This window comes from Lampetra fluviatilis, chromosome 31 (assembly GCF_964198595.1).
Source record: "Lampetra fluviatilis chromosome 31, kcLamFluv1.1, whole genome shotgun sequence".
In the NCBI taxonomy this organism is placed as follows: Eukaryota; Metazoa; Chordata; class Hyperoartia; order Petromyzontiformes; family Petromyzontidae; genus Lampetra; species Lampetra fluviatilis.
The window spans coordinates 10421040-10446514 of record NC_136305.1 but is presented as its reverse complement, the minus strand read 5'-3'; the positions used below and the strand labels follow the sequence as shown (position 1 = coordinate 10446514).

The 25475-nt window shown below is 50.1% G+C and overlaps 1 protein-coding gene across 1 annotated transcript in view; it reads right to left on the bottom strand.

Moving 5' to 3' along the window:
* The window catches only part of LOC144943394 (angiotensin-converting enzyme-like), a 42847-nt gene that overhangs the window by 14860 nt on the left and 2512 nt on the right, over positions 1–25475 (bottom strand). Inside the window, exons 3-18 of the mRNA XM_078870754.1 lie at positions 25161–25260; positions 21025–21168; positions 19952–20143; positions 19663–19760; positions 17563–17735; positions 16576–16802; positions 14704–14848; positions 13701–13799; positions 11621–11743; positions 9799–10010; positions 9289–9425; positions 7197–7355; positions 5411–5495; positions 3597–3740; positions 2801–2992; positions 1448–1545 (exon numbers count right to left, since the gene is read on the bottom strand). Of these exons, the coding sequence (XP_078726880.1) occupies positions 1448–1545; positions 2801–2992; positions 3597–3740; positions 5411–5495; positions 7197–7355; positions 9289–9425; positions 9799–10010; positions 11621–11743; positions 13701–13799; positions 14704–14848; positions 16576–16802; positions 17563–17735; positions 19663–19760; positions 19952–20143; positions 21025–21168; positions 25161–25260 (2328 nt within the window). The remainder of the gene's footprint in view (positions 1–1447; positions 1546–2800; positions 2993–3596; positions 3741–5410; positions 5496–7196; positions 7356–9288; positions 9426–9798; positions 10011–11620; positions 11744–13700; positions 13800–14703; positions 14849–16575; positions 16803–17562; positions 17736–19662; positions 19761–19951; positions 20144–21024; positions 21169–25160; positions 25261–25475) is intronic.

The following is a 25475-nucleotide window of genomic DNA, read 5'->3' as shown; positions in this document are numbered from 1 at the left end:
TCCATGACCGCCAACCCCCCCCGGGGGGGTCGGGGGTCACTCGGCAGCGAAACCAGACTCTCTCGCACCCGGACCGTCAACAACCGCCACTGAGCGTGCCGGGACGGGCCCTTGTGACGGGCCCGCCGCGAGAACGCGCGCCAAAACGCGCAGACTATTGTGAGGTCGGCCGTTGGGGGGCCTTTGCAGACGAGGGGGGGAGGCGTCCGGAGCGCGTGTATATATGTTGGTTTTGCGGAATGGGGTATTTATTCGGGGGGGTGCGCCGGGTTATTTTTTTTCTTCCTCCTGTTTCCTGTTGTTGTTGTTATGGTTGTCATTGTTCTTGTTAAAATTACGCGAGGCACACACGGTTTTGGGGAGGGATGCACCTTTATTCTGATTTTGTTGCAGCCGGGGACGGCTGCGAGCTGTACAGGGGGGGGTGATGTACAGGTGTAATTGTGTATGGGCGCGGATGGCTAACAAACACAAGGGGCGTGGTTAGGGCCGTACACAGAGGAGGTGCTCACACCGACGTCCGCACCTGCATCCCCCACGGGCCCCTCCCAGGGGCCGAGTACTATAAAAGGTGGTGAGCCGGAGGGCTCGAGGTCGAGTATCAGCTTAAACCAGCGAAGACTGAAGACCAGCTAGAATAGGCCCCGGAGCTCCCCTGGCTCGCTGTCCTTGTCAGGGCCGACCAGGGCAAGCCGGTGGCGTGGCCCTGAGAGCCCAGACTGACGTTCTTATAAGAGCCGGTCTGGAGACTCAGGGTGCCGGGATCCCAGCTTGACCAGGGCTGGGATAGGTAGCCTCCCCTAGCTCCGTAGTGGAGGACTTGGGCTTAGGTTAGCGGGGTTAGATGTTGTGTCTCCCTGTTAGCCGAGTGAAGGGGACGATACCCCCTTAAGTACTGTGTGTACCCGTTACTGTGCACAAGTTGGTGTTAATAAATAAGTGTGCCTCCGACCCCGTCGTCAAAGCCTCCTGAATACTTACTACACCTGCGGTCGGAATGCAAACAAAAAACACAACTCTGATAAATGTATGCACTGTCCTTGAAATTGATTGGTCATCTGGTCCAACACCATGTGAGACTAGGCTCTAAGGAAAGCTGTCTCGGGTGTGGACCAATCAATTTCAAGGACAGTGCAGACATTATCAGAGTTGTGTTTTTTGTTTGCATTCCGACCGCAGGTATTGTGGTCAATGCAAACATGACTCCTTGTAAAAAAAGGTGTCTGTTTTGTTGCCAGATAAAAGGGTAAAAAAACTTTTCATATTTTGCTACTGGCAAAGGAGGTTCCAATGGTGCATTGAGGAAAGGTCCCGCTTTCCTCAATGGTTGGTGTTCAACTTTAGATAATTGAGCTAGATTCCGGAAGCGACCTGGGTGGGGGGCTCTCCTGGGTGGGGGGGGCTCTTGGGTGGGGGAGGGGCTCTGCTGGGGGGGGGGTTTCCTTGCCTTGCTCTGCATGGCTGGCGTGGCGTCCACGGCCGGCGCGTCTGGGTACGGCGTGACGACGTCGTACACGTTGCTCCAGCTCTGAGCCCACACGTTACCTGGGCACACGCGTGGCGCAGCGCGGTGTGAGGATCACGGTGGTGGCGTGAGCGGGAACGGATCGGTTCACCCCGGACCTTGATCCGACTGCTCGAGCCATGAATAGGAAGACTAACGTAAGGGCACGGATCTCCGACTTGTATTATTATGATTAACATGCTGTGCCGGATTAAGCTAGTGCAGAGCCTGTAGCATATGTTATAAATGGGCCCTAAATGTAAAATAAAATAATAATATTAAAACACAAATGTTTAACTTGCATACTAAAGTAATTGTACTTTTTCATTTGCTATACAGCCAGATAATACAACAAATCGCTAACCTTAAAAACCCAGTCATTCATAAAAGTTGAAGGCAGGATAGTACTATAGTAATCCATCTAGTGCAGAATCACTGAACCGGAATTGACAGCTTGAAAGCATTTTTTGGCGTGGGGCCCTTGAAAGGACAGGGCCGTAGCTACATATGTAGCTACTTGTGCTACTGGGATAATCCGGCACTGTTAACATGCTCGTTTTACCCAGAAAAAACCTCTCTGAGTCTGGATACTCTTTTTGAGGAGGGTCCTACCAATATTTTGCAGTAGGGGTAATGCTGCTATGTCTAATCCCAAGAGAGCAATTTGTATTTCGTTTCAGCTTTGGTAGGAACCCAAAGATCATGGGAGGAAACCCACGCAGAGCAGGGGGAGAACACGCAAATTCCACACAGAGAGGAATCGAACCCAGGCCCCTTCTTGCTGTGGGGCGCGAGTGTCACGACTGCATGCCACCACGCTGCTGTCATCCCGGGTTCCTTGAGACAACATCACGGGAAGGGGGCGTGTCGACAGCACGGAGCTACTAGGCCAAGATCACACTGCCACAGAGAAGAGCAAGGGGTGACTGGGAGAAAGCACATTCTCACTGGGATGTACTATTTTTTATTTACTCATTTTATTTTACCAGGTTAAGGCCCCACTGAGCTATACGAAGCGACCTGGACATCACAAATGATAGATCAACGAATTGGGCTTATCACGTGGAAATGTATAGCAGCCAAATACTCTAAACGCGTGATGTCGATTCTAAATTGTAGAAGGAAAAACCGGAGGACCCGGAGAAAAATCCACGCGCCCGCGGGAAGAGAGACACACAGACTCCGAATATACAGCAGCAGGCGTCAGGATCGACATCGAACCCACGACCTCCTGCATACCAGGCGAGGTAGTTAACATCTACATCTCCTCGCCACAGTGCCGCGGAGCAAACCCACCGAGCAGGTGTGCGGGAATGGGGCCGCGTAGGTTGACGAGCCGCTCCCCGTAGCGCCGGTGCAGCCTGCGCCGCACGTAGGCGTGCATGTGCAGGTAGAGGGGCCGCAGCTCATCGTACAGGCGCTCCAGGTCCGCCTCGAACGTCTCGGTCTCGTAGACGGAGCGCCACATCTCGCCGCCGTCACGGTAGCCTGACGGCACACGAACACGGCGTCACGGTGCCCAGCGCGACGCTCGCCGTGTCCATCACGGGCGCGCACAAAGGGGCACGACGCCGTGTCGGGCTAACGATTAGTCGTCCGTTCCTTCGCTCGTGATGGGCGCGCCGAATCGTGTGCGTGGGAACGTGTGGTATTTTATTTGTATACGCTGTACGCAAATAGGTTCACCGACCCCTGCAGCCACGAGAGGCGCTGTGAAAAAAAATCTGGAACCGCAACCCTGATAATGACAATTTATCAGTTGCCGTGGACGTGATTTATTACGCCATTAAATTAACAAAAAAGCGCCTCTTGTGTGGCTTACATGACTGGGCTGTTAAAGTGACATCAAGAGTGGTTCTGTGATGTCATCCTCTGGGGCCATTATCTAACACAGGCGGGTGCACGGCTCACTGCAACAGGTCCGAGTGGATATTTCTTCATCTCGTTATGTGGCTGACAGTTAGAATGTAATGCGGGGTGGGGGGGGGGTAGCGAAAAAATTAAACAAGAAATGAAATCACGAAAGGAAAGCAAAGCCAATGTCGTTGTACATCGTGGTACTTTTTCCACCGTGAATTTAAATCACTCGAACCGTTGAGCCGGGCGGCCTCGTTGCTCAGCTCCACGTAGCGCGTGAAGTCGCTCCTCATCTTGCGCCCGGAAGCATTGCGCCATCCCTCCCAGTACCAGAGCAGCTCCTCGTGGTCCTGCGACTTGGCCATGGTGGCCGTGATGTCTGCTCACACACGGCAGGGGGCACGGTCGGACGGGCACGCGGACAGGTGAGGCACACGGTCAGAAGGGCACGTGCACAGACGGGCACGCGGACAGAGTGATCTAATGAGAATGGGAGGTTCATGGGTCCTTCCAAGGAAAACCCCAAGTCATCGTGAGTGCGCGCTCCGACCACTGTGTTGTGTTTCTCAACATCAAAACTTTCGCGAAATCGAAGTAGAAATCCAGCGGCCGCCCACAACAGGCACTTTCTCAGCCCTGCGGACTCAAAGGGAAACTCATCCCAGCTCGCTCGCTCAAATGAGGAACACCCGTCGGGCAGGACAACAAAGGCAGTGGTGCCTCCGTGCCAGATGTCGAGCCACGTCTTACTCTGGCCCGCCGCGCGCTTCCTTCCCCGCTCCGCACGTGCCGCACACGCACCACAGATCCCAGACCCTCCTCCCGGCACCGCGTCCCCTCCTCTCGCTGTCTCTCGTTCCGTGCGCCCCCCCCCCCCATGCCCCCGTGCAGTCGTGAGCGGCGACATCCTCGCAAAAGGTGCGGTGCTCATCGAAGAGCGGAAAGCCGCACCCCCCCCGACTCCTCCGTCGTGCCATGTGACCACCACATCGTGTGCACGGTGCTCTCGGCTTCCTTCGTTTCCCGTCGTGGTGAGCTGTTTCGTCGCTGACAGAAAGCGTCGGATTTGAATGACGCGGCAGCGTTGCCAAGCTGGGTGATGAAAACGGCAGGATCGCGAGTTTTAAGACGTCTTGACCGGACATCAATTTCGAGAGCGAGCCCGTGCACGAAGAAAGTCGTTTAATAAATTTAGATGTCATCCCGTGTTAATGGGGTTTAAAAGCTGGCAGCTTTCTGCTTAAATTGGTAGGGCTGGCAAGCATGCAATGAGACCCATTGTGGAGCAATCCAACACAAACTTAACAACTATTAAAAAAACTGTAAACGAGAAAAAAGTGAAACTATTTTTTTTATTTTACCAGGTAATGCCCACTGAGCTATGTAGCTCTTTTTCAGAGACGATCTGGCCACAAATGATTGCTCAGCGAAGTGGCTTATCACGTGGACATTTATAGCAGCCAAATACTCTAAACGCGTGATTGTTTCTAAATGTGGAGGGAAAAACTGGGGGACCCGGATAAAAATCCAAGCGACCACAGGGAGAGAGAGAGAGACGCAAACTCCAAAAATACAGCAGCAGGCGTCAGGGTCAGGATCTAACCAACGACCTCCTGTATACCAGGTGAGGCAGTTAACATCTCCTAGCCACCGTGATGATGATGAGAGAGAGAGACACGCAAACTCCAAATATACAGGAGCAGGTGTCAGGGTCTGGATCGAACCACTTGACCGTCTGTATCCCAGGCGAGGTAGTTGACATCTCCTAGCCACCGTGATAATGATGAGAGAGAGAGAGACACGCAAACTCCAAATATACAGGAGCAGGCGTCAGGGTCGGGATCGAACGCCTCGACCGTCTGTATCCCAGGCGAGGGAGTTAACATCTCCTCGCCACTGTGGCACCCCAAACACAGCTTTAATCACATTCATCCAGCCCTGACCCATTCACAGAATTAATGACTCGTTACCGAGCACTGACCACAGTTGGCGTGAGGCGTCGTGGTACGGGTCATGTTAGTGTCTGCCAGCCCAGCCAGGGTGCCTTACCTGGGTCCAAGGGATGGCATTTCTCTTCCCGACAAACTTCCGCGACGCTGTACGTCATCGCCATCCTCGTCGTGATCTCATTGTACTGCGAGCACACAGTGGTGGCAGTGCATGTGATTATAATAATTAATTTTTAAAAACACATTCATTCATTACTTATTATTGCGTTCCGTCCGTAGACATCGCGGATTCAGCATCAGCTTTCTCTGTTCGCCATCAATACACGCCATCTGCCTAACAATGGGAGGCAATGATCCCGTGACACTGTTCGGAGGGGAAATAAAAGAGTAGGTCATCACGGTCCAAATGTGAAATTACGACACCGCAAATGACTGCATTGGGGAAAATGCCACGGCAATCCTCGGCTGCTCCTGCGAAAGCCTGGCGAGATACTCCTGATAAAGACTTGAGTGAGGGCGAGCCATTGCTGTGTAAACATGTAACCGTGACTTCATCAAAGAAACTTTCAATAAGTAATATTAAAAAAATATTTTTTTTAAACACGCTTTAATGAAATGTACCATACGAGTAATGGCAGAACTCCACGACTCCAGGAAGTGGCCCCGAGGTTTGCCATAACGTAAGGGGCCGTGGTGATTTACAGACGTCAGTTGAGCGTGGACAATTAGACCCAAGCCGAAACATAACATATAAAAAATATTGTTTAAATTTTTTTTTTTTATGATAAAATATAGTATTGTCATCAGTATGACATATGTATACCAAGTTTACAGTCGATATCATATTGGGAAGTGCGTTAAAATGAGTTAAAATATTTTAGGATACGACAACAACAGAGTTAATAGAAATCATGTAAAAAGATTGTATAAAAATACATATTTTTATGATAGAATATAGTATTGTCATCAGTAAGATATAAGTATACAAAGTTTGCAGTCGATACCACATTGGGAATTGTGTAAAAATGTAGTTACAAGATTTGAGGATACAACAACGACAACAACAACAGACAGTGAGCTAAATAAAAGCGTGTAGTTAATAATAAAAACAACCATTCCTTTGGATGTTGATTAACTGTGAGAAGCCAAGTAAACGTACTGCAGATTATCTGTATACGCTTAGATTAATATGTGGTGCCTACATAATGTTTAATGATGTATGTACCTTGTGTTAATCTAAGAGTGTATGTACATTATAGTTACATACATTATGTAATGTATGTATGTACGTTAGAATGTACTTACGTCATATATGTACATTGTGTTAATCTAAGAGTATTATAACTGTAAATAACCCAACTACTAATAGGTAGCCATTTTAATTTATATGACGACATTAAGCCCTCTTTGGTCTTCGCATCTGATAGGCTCACAGTGATGACATCACCTTCACCCCTCTATTTAAGACCGAAACGGGAGGAATTCTCCACATCTATGGCTGTCGCCTGATGAGGCTGGTTGCAATTACCAGCGAAACGTACCCAAATCGGAATTGTTGTGGGTTTACTCTCCAACACACAAGCGGTGTGCTGAACTAGTAACTAATTGGCACGTTTTGTTCACGTGACGAACCTTACTAATTGGCTGTGTCGGGTGGTGGCGGCTTTAATGACACATTCATATTTACGCGATCTTTCCCCAAAAAAACCCTCTATTATGGTTAACATTGGTTGCGAAAGCCTACGTGTCAAACAAATCAAATTTAATGCAATTAATATTCGATTGCGCTTTGGGCATCAATGCAGCAGTTTGCTGAGAGCGCTCTACGAATGAGGACGAGGACGACGAGCAGGAGGGAGGACGCTGTGCCCACCGGGCGGACTCACCTCGTCGAGCTTGTCAACGGGCAGGGCGGCGACGCCGATTTGACCGATCCTCTTGAGCTGCCGCTTGATGCCCTCGTCCCGGAAGTTGCGCCAGTCGTAGCCCTTGGCCCTGAGTCCGTACTCCACCGAGTGGTTGGCCACCTGCAGGCTGGTCAGTTGCTGCGCGAGGCGACACCACGTGCGCGCACGCCACGACATGTCAGCCGTGAAGTAATGGTAATCGTAACGCCCTCTATCCAACACTGGGAAGTTTGGCCAAATTCCATGAATGGGTTTTTTTTTTCCACAATAGAGATTTTTTTGGGGGGTTCACATCGGTGTGTAAATGTGGTGGGTTTACTCTCCAACACGCCGGTGTACTGAACTAGTAATGAATTGGAATGTTTTGATTACGTGACGAACCTCACTAATTGGTTGTGTCGGGTGGTGGCGGGTTTCAACGAAACATTTATATTTCCGCGATCTAACCCAAAAAAAACCTCTATCATGGGTAATATCGGGCGCGAAAGCCTCCTCCGTGTTGAACGGGTATTTTTTTATCTTCATGAGGGAGAAAAGTAGAGTGCCCATGGGGATAGCACTCGGAAGGTCCACACAGATAAATGCAAGAATCCATTATCCGTACTGTCGTTTCCCGGCAACCACGCAGCCCAGCGATGTTGATAGCCGCGCAAGTCCGTGTGATCGATGGACACTCGGGTTGTACCACCACGTGTTGTTCGACACACAACGCCGGGAGCTTCTCCAGGAACTCCAGGAACTGAATTGACGCCGTGACAACCCAAGATCACATCAGAGAGCTACACGGTCAGAAACGCCTTAGCTGTTGTAAATGAACCCACCACGCCCAGGTCAGTGTCCCCTTCAGAGGCAATCCTTTGTATCTAGCCAGGCGGTGGTGATCATGCACGTGGCCTGTAATCCAGCACTGTGGAGGCGAGGGCTGATGGATCGCACAAACGTGGGCGCCGAAGTGCTATAACTCTGGCTCGCCAGAAGGCAGGATGGCACAAATGCAGTCTGGTCTCCGATAACGCGGTAGCTGCGTTCCTCAAGTACGCCGCGTTATGGGAAAACCGCGTTGTTATTATTAATCATATATAATACAGGGCAAAGCACAGTCTGCTATAACACGTGAGATGCGTACGCATCCTGATTTGAAGCTTTCGTGACTGCAGGAATCCATACTCTCTGGTTCTTTCCGTAAAGTCACGTAGGTAGAAAAATAAAATAAAATTATATATCACGACGTTTCGATCACAACACAAGCGATCGTCCTCAGTCTGTGTTCTTCCTGGTTCAGCAGTTCTACTGTTGGATTATTTTTCCGCCTGAGGACGATTGCTTGTGTTGTGATCGAAACATCGTGATATAATATTATTTTACTTTTCTACCTCCGTGACTTCACCGAAAGAACCAAAGAGTATGCGTACGCATGCTGAACAAAGACTGAGGTGCGTGGGTGGCATCCAGAAGCATCCAGCAGCATCCCACCTTGTGCGATGCCACGCTTATTCCTAATCGCGCGACAGTTATGTTCATTCAGTCGAGTTATATCCAATTCGCATCCGCGTTATAAAACACGTGTTCCCCAATACATTAATCACGTTACATATCTAATTCGCGCTATAAAAACACGCGTGACAGGGGAACAGACTGCACGGATTCCACCTGCCGTCTATGAGCATTTCCTGCGCGCACGCGCAGCTTGTCTCCAGGTCCAAATGCTCACTCGCTGGCAGCGCTTGGCCAAATGTTGGGTGCCGGCTGCCTTCCCGCCCGCCCGTGGTTCCCCGCAACTCTGAGTTGCCCTCTCCCCCCGAGAGCGAGCAAATACTGTGCGGCCCGTGCATTACGAGTCGATAAATTACGATTTGACGCCAAAGACCCATCTCTACGGAGTTGCGACGAGACGCCCGCCCTGCCGCCCGTCGCAAGGAGGCCCCCCGTCGTTCATCTGGCGCGAGTGCTCGTGGGCGTGCGTCGAGCCGCGTCCGCGTGGGTGCGTGCGTGGTCTGGTGGGGCCCCCACGAGGAGGACACCGCTGCGGTCAGGGGCCTCGCGCGGGGCGCTGGCCTGCGCCGGTTCGCACCACGAGCTGCTCGTTCTCCTTCGTGATGTTGGTGTTGAGAGCCCACGAGGCCTCGGAGAACGCGTTCCACTGTTTCTCGGCGGTCGCGCTGAACTCCTCGAGCAGCGCCGCCGCCTGACGCTCGTCCACGTTCTTGTCTGCGCGCCACAACAAGGACGAGGTCGCTGAGCCGGGCAGACTCGGACGATATTAAACCATGGCCTTCAGGACTCACAGGTTCATTCTAAGCAACCACCGCAGGTGCCGATGCGTACAAGCCAAGTCGAGTGGTTTAACCGGGTAAGAACTCGAGAGACCAGGAAATGCAAGAGTGACCCGGGTCACTAAAATGACAAAAGCCCAACAAGTACGGCAATAACGACGTGTTTGTGACATTGCGCCATTTCAATGTGGCACCCCCAGTGGCAGCTCTCCCTGTGCGCAGAAGGTGGCTCAGCACTTGGCATGCCGGTAGGGGGGGGCGGGGGGGCGGGACGATTGCTGGGTGTGCACAAAAGTTCGGGGACCAACCCAGGCTCCCGGGGTAGTCGTCCGGCACGGGGGGTCTCCAGTCGTAGTCGGGCCAACCGAGCACGTCCCCGTTGCGAGCGTTCTCCTCCCGGAGCCACTCCACCAGCGGCTGGAAGTACTTCACGAGCGGCAGGGCACTCAAGGCCTCGGCGCCGGTCGCCTCGCGCAGCGCCTCGGGCCACGGGCGGCTGGAGCCCGCCTGCAGGGTTCGCCTGGGCGCGTTGCGCGGAGACAAAGGTGGCTCCGTATAGCCTTTAGCAGACTCGTCGGCGGACGCGAACGCTTGTTAGCGAACGCCCTACGATGGCGAGGCGGTGCGTGACGCACCGAGGGGCCGGTGTAGTCACCGGCCATGCAACGGCCACCCCTGTCTCCCTGCTCCTGTCGTTTAGCCACTGCGGCAGCCAAGTTATTATTGTTTGGTATGGCAGGTGAGTTGATCTGGGCGAGGCTCAGAACTGGTTAGGGCATCACTTGTTAGCTGTGTTGTGAATCGATCCCGGTTCACCCGGCACGCTAACCACTCTCCGGCACACACACGCACACACGCGCAACGACAAAGGGATCGACCCGTGTAGCCCGCACAGGCCGTTGGGGCAAGTGCTGTTAGCGAGGAACCCTATAAGACAATTACGCAGGCGCGCATTGACAGAAAAACACAAATCACTAAACGATTTGTTTTGTGACACAGCGTAAGTCGCGAGTCTCAGAGCCCTTTACATCAAACGTCTCATCTCAACCATTTGAAAGGGGCAAACCCCCCCCCCCACCCCGAGTGGCAGGTTTCCCTGTGGGCACGCAAGGTGGATGCAGGGAATGCTGGGGCTGGACTCTGCGCTACCAAATCTCCCTTTGGCTGCCCGAGTTCACTGTGATCATGGTGGGGGGAGGGGGGCCCCAACTCCCCGCCCCCCCCCCCCCCCCACAACAACAGCTCTACCGTTCCCACCCCAGCTAGAGCCGGGCTCTGGGGCGTGCGGAGGCATCGCAGGTGCGTTCCTCGCTACGCCGCGAGCCGGGGAGACAGCGACGACGTGGCAGAGGTGGTGGGGCCCCACGCTAAACGGGCCAAGCTCATCGGATTCCTCCTCCAATATAAAAAAAAAATTCAGATTCTGAAGGAAAAACTAATTCTGATTCTCGTTAACACGGGAAATGGTCTCGTGCGCGAGATGAAGAGGCTGTGCGGTTTGCAGAGTGGGGAAGCCACGCCATGGCCACCTCCGCCTCGTTCATGCGGGGCCCCCTTGTGTCCTGCACGTGCAGCTACAGCTTCTCCTCCACGAAGCGACCGCCGGTCTTAACCGATTCATTATGGTCATGCACGAGAGTTGTCTCACAGCCGACAGTGTTAACAGTACAAAACTGACAGCCAGAAATGTTTCTTTTACCAGAAAAGGCCTACCACTGAGATATGAAGTTTTTTTTCAAAAGCAACCTGGCTATCACAAATAGTAGTTCAACGAAGTGGCTTATCACGTGGAATGTATAGCAGCCAAATACTCGAAACGCTTGATGTTGATTCTAAATTGTGGAGGGCAAAGCCTGAGGACCCGGAGAAAAATCCACGCGACTAGGGAGAGAGACACGCAAACTCCAAATATACAGCAGCAGGCGTCAGGGTCGGGATCGAACCCACGCGCTCCTGCGAGATGTTAACCCCCGTGACCTGCATGGCATTGGAAGGCCGTCGCCCCCATGTCCTGCGTGTCTGCGTGGGTGAGCGACCCGCTCCTCGTGCACCCGCATTGGCAAGGCTCGCTATGCGGTGTGCGCGTGTGTGTGTGGGGCGTGCGGCATGATGAAGACGACGACGACGCACGCGAGCAGGCTGCCGGCCTCCACGGAGCCGTGGATGTCGCACGTGTGCAGGGGCCCCGCGTGCCCCGCGGCCGTGCACAGCGCCTCGTGCAGCTGGAACTGGAGGATGAAGCTCACGAAGTACCTGCACGCGGGCGGGACGGCAGGGACACCGCGGTCTCCAACTGCTGTCGGGCGGCGTCGTTGGCACACTGATTGGCGTCGGCTTTATCGTCATTGCCACGACCATCGCCGTGATTGGCGTCACAGAGCTTCTGAGGATTGAAGAGGCTCTGTGACTCCACGCCAGGTGACCGTGCGTGTGCCGGTGGATTCACCGAGGAGCTGGAATGTGCCGGCAGTGACTTCATCATCGGCGCTTTCTCCACCACACGGGCGCGCGCGTGCTTCCGGGACATCGTTGCCAAATTGCCTGTGCAGTTGAGTGATCAATGAATCATCAATGATCAATTAATCCACCTGCACGTGGCACCTGAGACGACCAAATCAATCCGGGGTGGCATTTATAGCCTCCTCGGAGACCACCTGTGATACTTTGACGTTGAAAAAGACTGACAGAGATCAGATATTGGCATTTAAATTGTATCGCAATTATAGAAGGAGGCTGCATCGAAGCTGGACCCAATGAGTGACCAACGTAGAAGAGAATGGTGGCACATAGAAGAAGACAACCTGATGATGCAGGCAGTGATGAGAAGGAAAGTGGCAGTATTTGGACACATGTGTAGGATGGACAATAACAGGAACATTAAAAGTGTTTCATGGAACCTCCTTTGCCAGTATAAAAATATAAGAATAGGGTTTCCCCTTTCTGGCAATAAAACAGTTGTGTTAAGATGTAAAAACACCAAACTGAAACCTTTAGCACGGAATCATGTCTGCATTCACCACATATACTTGTAGTGAAAATACAAATAAAAAAACATGCTCTGACAGTATATGCATTGCAAACCTATTCTTATATTTTATTAAAAGTGTTGTTATTCGGAATAAGTAATATTTCAAAAATACTTTTTTAAACACGCTTTAATGAAATGTACCGTACGAGTAATGGCAGAACTCCACGACTTCAGGAAGTGGCCCCGAGGCTTGCCATAATGTAAGCGACCGTGGTGATTTACAGCCAACGTCAGTTGAGCGTGGACAATTAGACCCAAGCCGAAACATAACATGTAAAAAAGATTGTTTAAAAATATTTTTTTTTCAATGATAGAATATAGTATTGTCATCAGTATGACATAAGTATACCAAGTTTGCAATCAATACGACATTGGGAAGTGGGTAAAAATTGAGTTACAAGATTTGAAGATATGACAACAACAACAGACCGAGTGAGTTTATAAAAAGCGTGTTAAAGAATGTTTTAAAATGTGTTTTTTTTATTTTGTATGATAGAATATAGTATTATCATCAGTATGACATAAGTAGACCAAGTTTGCAGTCGATACAACATTGGGAAGTGGGTAAAAATTTAGTTACAAGATTTGAGGATCAACAGACAGAGTGAGTTAATTCTCGATTTGAATTTTCGTGACTGCAAGGATCCATGCTCTTTGGTTTTTTCGGTAAAGTCACGTAGATAAAACAATTAATAAATTAAAATGAAAACAAATAAATGAAATCACGACGTTTCGGAAGCAACACAAGCAACCGTCATCAGGTGTGACTGCTCCAGCAAAATTACTTCAGTAATTTTCAGGTGTGATAGCTCAGTCACACCTGATGACGGTTGCTTGTGTTGCTTCCGAAACGTCGTGATTTAATTCATTTGTTTTCATTTTAATTTATTTTAATTTTACCTACGTGACTTTACCGAAAAAACCAAACAGTAGAGTGAGTTATATAAAAGCGTGTAAAATAAAAATGGAAGGAAGCGGACAGAGAAAAAGACCTGAACAGAGAATGGCTGGACGACTACATCACAATAGATTGGTGATGTGGCCACTACTTGAGCATACTGACACAAGACAGAGAAGAAAGTGGAAACAAATGACGAAATGTGCAGTGCCCACCTACGGGGGCTGTCTGCCCAGGCAGCGTGATGAGCATGACGACAGAGCTCACTGGGAGCGCCGCGTTACCTGATGTAGGGGGAATTTGCCGCAACGTGGTATTTGGCGCCGGCATCGAAGTCCTCCTCGGTCCTGGGGACCCCGGGGCAAATCCCCTGGTACTTGGTCCTGCAAGATGAGCGAGCGCATTCGGGGGGAGAGGGGCTCAAAAGTGACCCCCACGTCGTTCCACGGCGGTGGCGTGGTGACGTCCTCACTGCTTGAGACAACCACCAGCCCAGCGGGGGGTTGTGTCTACACGACACAGAGCCGAGTGGGACAATTAACTGGGCCCTCCATTCCAACACTCTGCACGGAGGACTGGAGGGAGGAACAAGGGACGACTGCCACCTTAGAAGGTGGTCGTACGTCATGGACCATTTTTAACAATTTGCCAACCACTATTCTTGACGTACATTGCATTTAACATTGATTCCACACTTCATTTGTATACTGTCAACGTCGTTTTGCCGAAAGGAGCGACTCTGTGTGTGTCACAGCGGAGACAGTTTATGTCTCACACACCCCCCCAACTACCAGTTCCGTGAGCCCGCGCAAACTCCACCACCGACTAAAATAAGTCTTTTTTTTACTTTTTAAAAACACGCTTTTGTGAAATGTACCAGTAATGGAAGAACTCCACGACTCCTGGAAGTGGCCCCGAAGCTTGCCACAACGTAAGGGACCGTGGGCAATTACAGCCAATGTCAGTTGACCGTGGACAATTAGACCCAAGCCGAAACATAACATATAAAAAATAATGTTTAAAACTATATATTTTTTATGACAGAACATAGTATTGTCATCAGTATGACGTGAGTATACCAAGTTTGCAGTCGATACCACATTGGGAAGTGGGTTCAAATTGAGTTACAAGATTTGAGGATACAACAACGACAACAACGACAACAGACAGAGTGAGTTAAATGAAAGCGTGTAAACACAACGACCGAGGGAGACGCGTGGGAGGGCCTCCTACCCAGTGACGCCCACCCTGTGGGACCTGATGCCCCCCCCCACTCTCCCACCCTACCTGAGGTGCCACCAGTCCTGGTTGTAGCGCCCGGGAGGGGTGTGCCCACTGAACACGTCCCAGCGCCACTGGTCGACGAGGAACCCGAACGGCAGGAAGGCGATCTTCCCCAGCGCCATCCACAGCAGGAAGTTGATGTCGCTCTCTGCTTGCGCAGGGCCGAGATCAGGACTCGTCAGGTCAGGATGTGTCACATTAGGACTCATCAGATTGTGACTCGTCAAGCCAACCAGTGCCAAGGTTCAGCTCCACGTGCTTTTCTATGAGGCACTTTTTACAATATGTTATCATTTTATACGATACTAGCTTTACTACCCGGCTTAGCCCGGGTCTTGGATTCTTGTCTTGGATTAATAGACGGCCTACGCGGAGGGTGGGGGGGGGGGGTGCGTGACGTTAGCAGGCACACTGCGTGACGCTACCGCATGCGGGTGACATCACAGATGTGACGTCACCGCTCACTTGCCGTGAAAAATATATCCATTATTGCGCCCCCCCCAAAATACAAAAGTCTATTTTTATACTTTTTCCATTGTGTACAGTCTGGAAGCTACCCACATGCCAAATTTCAAGTTTCTTGCATGTTGGGAAGTATGCTAAACATTTCTAACAGACACACATTCACAAATTTTCCTTTCATATATGTGTGATATGTTATAAATATGTTATCATTCACAATATGTAGTAAAAGAATTACAATATGTTATACATGTTCCATCACATCGTGGTTATTAATAAATAACTTTCCCATAGCTTTGTACTTTTTCCCCATTTTTATTTAATTGTTTTTGTGCTTTACTTCGCACCTTGGATTAAGGCGCTATATACATCTACATAAGATAAGCCTGCCAGACGTGTTCTAATCATCACAACGTTATAATCCACAGCACGTATCGATGGCAGTCGCGAAATAAATCATTGGTTACCCGAACTACCAAAATCACGTCATATAAACACGTGCCGTCAATTACTCCAGAAGAGCTTTGCGTCGCTGAGAGGAACATCGGACATTCGAAACTGGCCAACCACACCATCTCACTCCGCTGACCACCGCAAACTTCCGCATCCTACAGGGCATGCCCAATAATCTGCTTATCTTCCCTAGAACCATCGGGCCCAGCGGTGTTTCTCTGTAAGCCGCATCATCATCTGAAACTTTCCCCAACGCACATTTGCAGGATCCAAGCACCATCCACCGTCAAGCAGCGACTCAAGGCTCTCCTGTTCGGGGCCTTACCAGTTCTATCTCTCACTTGTCCAGGCTTTTAACTGTCCAGGATCACACCTGGTCAGGCTCTCACCTGTTCAGGCTCTCAGCTATCCAGACAGAAGTATTTGGGACTTGGAAATCTGACTCCGCGCCTCCGAGTTCTCGATCGAACATTGCCTCTGATTCTTGAAATGTGTGGTCATCATGAATCGTGTTTATTAACATTATTACAGTTAGTTGGTTCTCAAGTCAGGTGAGTTGATGGGCTCAGCCCGGTCATTAAATACTGCACACGAAAAATAGTTCTGCACTTGATTTGATTAAATGCCAACTCTGAAAATAAAATGTATCAGTTTGACTGTCATGCAACCAACATTGATCTCAAATGCAGAGCGGGTGGTAAAGTGACCTCTGGCATGCGAACCAGTGGTCACTTCAAGGAATCTCAGAAGTAGCTCTGTCACAGCCACTTCTGTGGGCCATGTCCTCCCATTAAAGAGGGTTGCATTGCTCTGCGCGAGTTTCGAATGGATACTCTTTCTCACGACATGACACGTATAGCATAACTTGCAGAAAATTGGGAGGGGAATAATACTAAAGATTGGCACAGACCCGAAACATCGCGCCGTTGCTTTCCGCACGCCACGAGTGAATACGCTTGCCTGGATCCTCGACGTAGCTGGGCTCCAGCAGCCCGATCTTCTTCAGGTGACGCGGCGTGGCCACGGACAGCGCCATGACGTCGCCGATGGCCTCGTGGAAGCCCGGGTTGGCTCCGCGCCGGAACGGCACGGGCTGCTCCTTGTACTGCAGGAAGTACTGCACGTGGCCCATCTCGTGGTGCGCCCTCACCAGGTCGGTCATCGTCACCGACGTGCACTGCTTGATCCTGCAGAGACGGAAGCCACGCGTGGCCTGGCTCACGGTGGTTGGAGTGGCCGGGGTGGCGGTGATGGAGCGGCGGTGCGATGGATGAGTGTGGCTGAATGAGTGGACCATATTTCATGTAAAGACAAATTACAGATTAACTTTCAGCAGATATATATAGAGAATGCGTGTAATTGTCCGATAGCCATGATGTTTATTTACATTGGCAAAGGAAGTGATGTGTTTTCCTCCAGTTTTAACCCATTTGTGATGTCGGCATACTGAGACAGAATCTATTCGCGATGCTCACGAAGCTTTACATTTTAAAGAACGGCATGCAGAAGGAGATATCACAGAACTTCTTCTGAAATCCTTTCAACTGACCTCTATACCACCTGGTCTGCCACAGATACATTTTGGTTGCATGATAGTCAAAAATATATATTTTGAATCGTTAGAAATGGAATAAAGCCACAGTGGAAAGCCATATCCAGTTTGTTGGCGTTTTTTGTGCTGTTATTGGTGACCAGGCCGTCACCATCAGCTCACTGCGCTTGAGAAGCTAAGAGTGGAGTGTGTGGCTCCCTGAGCCACCCGCTGTGGAACAGCTGGTGCCAGGTTGGCCCGGCAAGGCTACCGTGGAAACTCTGGGCTGAGCCCACTTTCCCGATTCGAACGAGCCGATAAGAGCTCCATTTCCCAGTTGGTCGCGGGGAAAGCGGCATTAATTAATTCGGCAGCGCAGGACGCGGCACCGGAGTACGTGGTGCCCCGGCACTCACCTGAAGTCCTTGCGGTTGTAGAAGTCCCAGGCGGAGGCGTGGCACACGACCTCGCGCCCGTCCGCGGGCTTCTCCAGCATGGAGCCGTTCCAGAACTCCGGGGGCATCTCCATGAGGCCCAGCGAGGTGAAGAACTCCTCCGAGACGCGGAACATGTGCGTGGCGTTCCACCCCTGAGCCGCCCGAGTGAAGGGACGGGAGGACAGCAGCCTCGGGTCACTCCACGGTGGCGAGATGTTGACTACCTCGCCTGGTAGACAGCAGGTCGGGGGTTCGATTCCAACCCTGACGCCTGATGTATATTTGTAATTTGCCTGTGTGGATGTGGTCGCGTGGATTCTTCTCTGGTTTTTCCCTCTATGTTTAGAATCGGCACGCGTTTCGAGCGACTGGCTGCTATAAATGTCCACGTGATAAGCCACTTCGCTGAGCTATCATTTGTGGCCAAGTCGCTTCTGAAAAAGATCTATATTGCAGGTCAGTGGGCCTTACCTGGTTAAGTAAAAAGAGTTTAGTTTCGTGCCGCTTGAGGCGTGTGGTGGCAGCCTCTCCGTGGTCCAGTGCGAAGCTGGCGCTTAGATAGAGGGCTTTGCGATTCACCCCTCCAGTGGTTGGATGAATATCCAATGATTCGTGATCATCTTTTTTATTGCAAGAAAATACAGCCATAAATGTAACCTTGGAATGCAGTGTTCACTTCACTCATGTCATCCAACAAAATAATAAACTCTTCCACATGATTTGACGTGCTCGTTGTGGGTCCAAGCGTCGATTTCGTTTGACGATCCGACCGACTGTAACAGGCCGAATCCCCCAAGAGACGAAGGCCGATGTGTACGGCTCTCGCAGCGGCACTGGAGTGGGGCCGCGTGCCCGCGTCCAGGCCGCAGCGTCCCTGACGATGCAGACCGTGCGTCTACTGCTGATCTCTCCTCATAAGCAACGGCGTGGAGATGGGTGGCTCGTGCAATCTTGAGACTCCACCCCCGCTCCTACCACCACCCCCTCATGGGGAGCGCCATGGTGGCGAGATGTCAACTACCTCGCCTGGTATACAGGAGGTCGTGGGTTCGATCCCAACCCTGATGCTTGCATATTTGGAGTTTGCGTGTTGTCTCTGCCCATGGTCGCGTGTATTTTTCTCCGGGTCCTCCGGGTTTTCCCTCCACATTTAGAATCAACATCACACGTTTAGAGTATTTGGCTGCTATACATTGCCACGTGATGATGATAAGCCACTTCGTTGAGCTATCATTTGTGGCCAGGTCACTTCCGAAAAAGAGATACGTTGCTCAGCGGGCCTTATTTGGTAGAAAAGAAATAAAGACGAAAGAATAAACCTTATGATAAAATCACCTGAGGAAGCTAAGCAAATGTTGAGCCTGGATAGGACTTAGATGGGTGACCACCATGCATGACACAGCTGTTATTGGGATATACGCTGTCAGCGGAGGTCAGTGCAGCATAAACCATTATTGTACTGTACTATGCTTCAGCATCTATGATCTCCGCCTTCGTCAGCCTGCGCTGACCAACGTGGTGAAGCATCGTCAAATAACGCCCAATACCCACACAGCATGGAAGGGCCCTCATCCAGCAGTGCATTGTGAAAATGGGCTCGACATATATAGAGTCTGTTCTCCGATAACGCCGCGATTATTTCATAACGCGAATTGAATATAACGAGATGAATGAATTAAGGGAACACTTTTTTTTAAAATATAAAATGCAGATGCGAATTGGATCTAACGCGATTGAGTGAACAGAACTACGTCACAGCGCGAGTAGGAATAAGCGGTTGTACGGCTGCCTTGGCGTAGCATCGCACAAGGTATTGGGATGCTGCTGGATGCTTCTAGAGGCTACCCACGCGCCTCAGTCTTTGTTCAGCCTGCGTACGCATCACACATGTTATTGCGGACTGTGCTTCACCCCTATATTGTATATTATTTATTATAATGCGGTTTTTCCCGTAACGTTCTTCGGGAGCGCAACTACCACCGAGTTATGGGAGAACTGACTGTACATCAAAAAGAAAAGGTGTCCTGGAATTCGGCGGAGCAGGCACTCTGCCAGGAGGGAGAAAGGATAACGCTCTACCTGCTGCACCATGGCGCTGGTGACGTCCACGCTGGTCTTGCCGGGGTAGGGCATCACCAAGTCGTAGATGCCTTGCCACTGCTGGGCCCACATGTCACCTGGGGTAATGGTGGGTGAGGGAAGGTCAACAGGGGGATCGAGAGGGAGTCTGTGCACTGCAGGAGAGGGCTCCACACGACCACGGTGGGGAGAGAGACGCAAACTCCAAATATACAGCAGCAGGCGTCAGGATCGACATCGAACCCACGACCTCCTGCGTACCAGGCGAGGTCGCTAACATCTCACCCACCGAGCAGGTGTGCGGGAATGGGGCCGCGCAGGTTGACGAGCCGCTCCCCGTAGCGCCGGTGCAGCCTGCGCCGCACGTAGGCGTGCATGTGCAGGTAGAGGGGCCGCAGCTCGTCGTACAGGCGCTCCAAGTCCGCCCGGAACGTCTCCGTCTCGTAGACGGAGCGCCAGAAATCGCCCGTGTCCGCGAAGCCTGCAAATGGTACGTACCGCAGAGACAGTCTGTCCCCCCCCCACCCACCCAAAAGTGACCACGTAAAGCCCCCCGAGGTCCAGGGTGACAAGAGGTGATAATGGCTACAACCGTGCTGATGAATCCTAACAAAGATGAAACCGGAGTACGATTGACTCATTGACCTGCTGCTCCTGCTGCTGTCTAAAATGATAAGGCCACGGATTTTTACTTTTGAGTTGGTGGACGTAACACAACGCCCTGTGCGGTATGGACACGCAGTCCAGCAATGTCACCTGACGTGCAAAAAAACTGGTAACGGCCAAACATCCCGATACTGAAATGTGACCTGGAAATTACTCAACGGGGATCATACATGGCAGCAAAATCGCCCCCCCCCTACCGCACAAAGTTGGTATAACACTCCTGACATAAGAATGCCAGACACGACGGGAGGACCGATCTAACAGTCACAAGACGCGCCACGTGCCAAGTGCCACAAGTGGCTCAGGGCACGCAGTATCTTATCGAGGATTTCAAAAGAGCGCTTTTGTCAAAGCGCTTTACAAGAATTAACAATGGACCATCAGTTACTGGCTGACGGGGAAAGGGAATGGGATTTGAGTGCTGGGGAGGGGAAGGCAAGGGAGGATGATGAGAGGGAAAGAGAAGGACGAGGTTAGGAAGGGGGAGGATGTAAAAGGCGTTTAAGACGAGGACAGGAAGTAGTCGGGGGATCAAGTTGCTGCTGGCTACCAACAAGTCCGCCGCGGGTTACGGCGCGGCATCGAATCCGCTCTGTGCACCCCGCGGCTATCGAGCGGCGAAGCTGCGCAGGTCACCTCCGAATGGGGGTCGGGGGGGGACACGGCGCCGTAGGGGAGCGGGGGGGGGCACCGTACCGTCGGCACGCGACGCCTCGTTGCTGAGCTGGACGAAGCGCGCGTACGGAGCGCGGAGGGGGCGTCCCACGGAACTGCGCCACCCCTCCCAGTAGTAGAGCAGCTGCGTGTAGCTTCGCGATGTGGCCATGATGTCGTCGAGTTCTGAGCGACCACCGCAGACAGCGTGACCTCAGTTTAACGCGGAGTAGTAGTAGGCTTTCGCGACCAATATCGTCCGTAATAAAGGGGGATTTTTTTTCGTTGGGTTAGATCGCGTAAATACAGGGACACCTCTACCTATGAACATTTTACTTACGAACTTTCAGAGATACGGACAAACCTGTCCGTATGTCAAGTTGCCTGTTCGGATTGCGAGTCGTAAGTTCAGATGGCAGTGGTGGCATCTACATCTGCAGAACATGAAGAACCAGTGGCATCTACATCTACAGGAGATTATACAACTAGCCATTCCCCGTGTTTAGTGTGCACGCCGTACAACATGTTTGGAATCGCCAGGAGTAAAACAAATCGACTTACAAACAGACCTCTGGAACCTAACTCATTCGTAAGAAGAGGAGTACCTGTATACATGTCATTAAAGCCGCCACCTGTCCGACACAGTCAATTCGTAAGGTTTGTCGCGTTAACAAAACATGCAACATCGCCCCCTACTGTGAAAAAATCTTGGCAAGAACCCTCCAGCGAGAATGAGTGGAGACTCGGTGCCAATTAGTTAGATCTCCGTAACTCCCCGGTGTGTTGGAGAGTACACCCACAACATGTACAATTCGAGTACGACGTTTCGCTGGTGATAACAAAATCAGCCTCATCGGGCGACAGGCAAAGTTGTGAAGAAAGTCCTCCTGCCTCGGTCTTAAATAGAGGGGGGTAAATGTGATGTCATCACTGTGGATCTATCAGGTGCGAAAACCACAGAGGGGTTATTGTCGTCATATAAGTTACAATGGATCATGTTAATCTGAGAAAATGCATTACCTATTATTGGTTGGGTTATTCGACAAAAGCTCAGCCCACGAGCACTTTACGTTGATTAATGTGTGATTAAATCTTGACTTAAAGCTTTCGTGACTGCAGGAATTCATATTATGTGGGTCTTTCGGTAAAGTCACGTAGATAGGTTCAAATTAATAAAAATAAAATAAAATAAAAACGTTAAATAAACAAAAAAACGTCGTAGTTTTTTGTTTCTTTTATTTTTTATTAATTTGAACCTATCTAGGTGACTTTACCGAAAGACCCAAAGAATATAATGTGTGATTCATAATAGAGCTAGGCCACAATAATTATTTGAACAATTGTGTGTCTTTAAGAACCCTCCACCACCGACAGCCAATCAAATGTCATCGCCACGTGTATAGGCGTTGACACGCCAGTTATTATTTCGGTCCACCGGTAAAATTGAAGAACAATCTTCATGACCAAATGTAGCAAACAGACACTACGGCGTTTCGCTTGAATAAGCATCACCAGGACAAGATGCAAGAAGTAACTATTTTTTATCTTGAAAAATCTCTTGATGAATGTTGAAGGTCAACGTTTGAGATGTGGTTTAGTTATTGCCCAGGCGTCGACTGTTTTTTTTGAATCGTGAAACCTTTCACCTGGATGGAACATCTCATTTACAAGGGTGTACAGAGTGTCAAGTGAGACACCCACCCAAAGCAAACTCGTAATGATGGCGCATTTACGCACGCACACTTTCAATCCTGAACGTATGCCGTTTGAATTTATACAATGAGCATCACATCCAGTTGAACACGTAGACTAATAAATAAATGACGTATTTGTTTTTGGGTTAGGTCACATGTTAGTTTTAGGATAAAATTAATGTCAATAGCCCTCCACCACTTAACACGGCTGTCACGTTTACAAAGATATCGATTACACGTGTCACTGTATTGATCAAATTGTGACCAATAAAGCTCCTTCTACATTTGACGTTTTCGTGACTGCAAGGATCCATACTTTTTGGTTCTTTCGATGACGGAAGCTTGTGTTGTCTCCGAAACGTCGTGATTTAGTTATTTTATATTTTATTTTCACCTACGTGACTTTACCGAAAGAACCAAAGAGTAATAAAGCTCCTCTTCCCTGGTGGCCTGAGACCCACCGGTGGCTTGGGGCTTTTGGTGGAGGGCCAATGACTAAAACTACCACGTGGCCTAAACCCCAAAAAAAAACGCGGATCATTGCATTTGCTACGAGAATGTACGTTTTAAGTAAAAAAAATATATAAACATTGCGGTAAGCACTCGCACTGGAACTGCTGTGGATTGTATTTTATCTTTTTTTATGCAGTGGTCAACTTGCCAACATCTTCTTTGGCTCATGGTCTCGTTTGAATTAGATTCCGTATTCTCTCAATCGAGGACACCACAATTAGAAGGGTTTAGTTATCTTGCCTTTGATCGTTGTCACGCTGCACTTCTGAATACGTTTGTTTTTTTTATTTTATAAAGCACAATATAAACGATAATGAAAATGTTACGGGACCTTTTTTGCCAACATCAATGTATGAAAAATAAGAATAGGTGTTACCCTTTCTGGAAATAAAACAGGTGTTAAGATGTTCAAACACCAAATAGAAACCTTTAGCAAAGAATCAAGTTCGCATTAACCCCACGTATTTCCTTACGTTTTGTTTTTCCACAGATTTGTGAGTTATTTTACTTGACTGGATGGCCAGCACATTGACGGTAGCATGATTTGAATCTGTAGAGGCAATGTAAGGATATTTTGAAAATAAAAAAGGTTGTTTGTGGCCCCTGGCCCAAATTCCACTGTAGTGTAAAATCCATTTAATGTAACAATTGTGGCTTCCAGTCAAAGATGGCATGCATGGTCTCCTGGGCTAAGGCTGACTGCACCATTCCATAAACCGGGGCTGCCTGCCTGCTGTTCGACATCATTGCGCTCATTATCCTTTGGTTTCCATGCCACGACAAAAAAATGTGCTCACGAGAATTGCAATAATTACTGCACCTTAATCAGCATTATTTACGGGCCAAATGTCATTTGGTTAATGGGCAAGCACAGTGCAGCTGACAACCATCATGGGCGGTATTGCGACAGTGTGCGCCTCATTGGATATTCTCTCTCGAACCGTTTTGAAACCCCCCTGCCAGCGGGCCTGAGATGCTTTCGCTACCCGTAAGAAGACTCACAATCTTCTAGATCGGAGGCCCTCCCTGAGACGCCAGGAATGGTCATAGCCTCGCTCTTAGCCACAGTCGACAATGTCAGTCAAAACAATGGGCATTCAGGACTATTGGCTAGCCATGGAACAAAGATGGTCACTGCATCGCGCGCTTTCAGACGCGCTTATGTGGCCGTCTGGAACGCTCTTCCTTCCTATATTAGGATGCCACTGGAGCTATGCACTTTTAAATCGAGATTGAAAACAAATTTCTTGAGAACTGCTTTTTGTTTTTAGTTTGTTGTCCTTCCCTGCATTTCCAATTAGCACGGTTGGCTACATACAGTGCAAAAGAAGTTCAGCATACATGCATACAGATGATCCAAAATGAGCCGAATCTAGTTTTATTCCTGAAGATAATCAGGGCTGAGTCTGCATAGTTCTTGGATGGGCGACCACCACGCATAAAGAAATAGGGCTTACGTTGTCAGCAGAGGGCAGCGCAGAGGGCAGTGCCCTTCGTGGGGAAGTATGGTCAAAAACCCCCTTTACCCGCACGGTGTGGTGAGGACCTCGTCCAGCAGGGGATTGACAAAAGGGGCCGTACATGAACGATGATGAAGAGGATGACGGAGCAGTGGGTTTGAAACCCCAGCTGCTGGTGTTCACACAGGGCCGTGTGTTGGCCAGCGGTAGCACCGGTCCTCAGTGCCAATTTTCTCGCTCGTTATTTTGCGGAATGCTGCTGGGGTCTAGCATGGAATTGTGGTTTTTGGCGTAAGGCACCACCACTCGAGGACAAGCAAGAACCATCCATCGTAATCATCATCATCATAAATCATTGTACCCGATACTCCTGTAACCCTATAAGGACAAAACATGTATCAGGAGGACAAAATAAGGCGAGATGACAGTGGCTTGCTGTCATCATTCCCGGAACAGCATTCCAGGCTGTTGCAGCTGAATTTAGGTGGTGGTGGTGGTGGTGGTGCTTCACCTGGCTCCAAGGGGAAGCAGTCAGGCCCTGAGCTGTGGCCCGGCTTGCACACCGCCCCTGTGCTGTGCGTCGTCTGCATCTGCAGAATGACCCGATTCAGCTGCACGACAAACAGCGACGAGAGCGGTGAGAGTTAATTTTGTTTGTTTGTCATCGAGACGCCTTCCTCTCCGGGGCGTCTCTGAGCGCTTGACGCGCTGACTAAGTGGCTTACCTGACATCTCAACACATTCGAAAGGGCATGCCCGCTTGGCAGCCGTCCCTGTGTGACGTAAGGCGACGCAGCACCTGGTCCGTAAGCGGGGCATTCGTGTG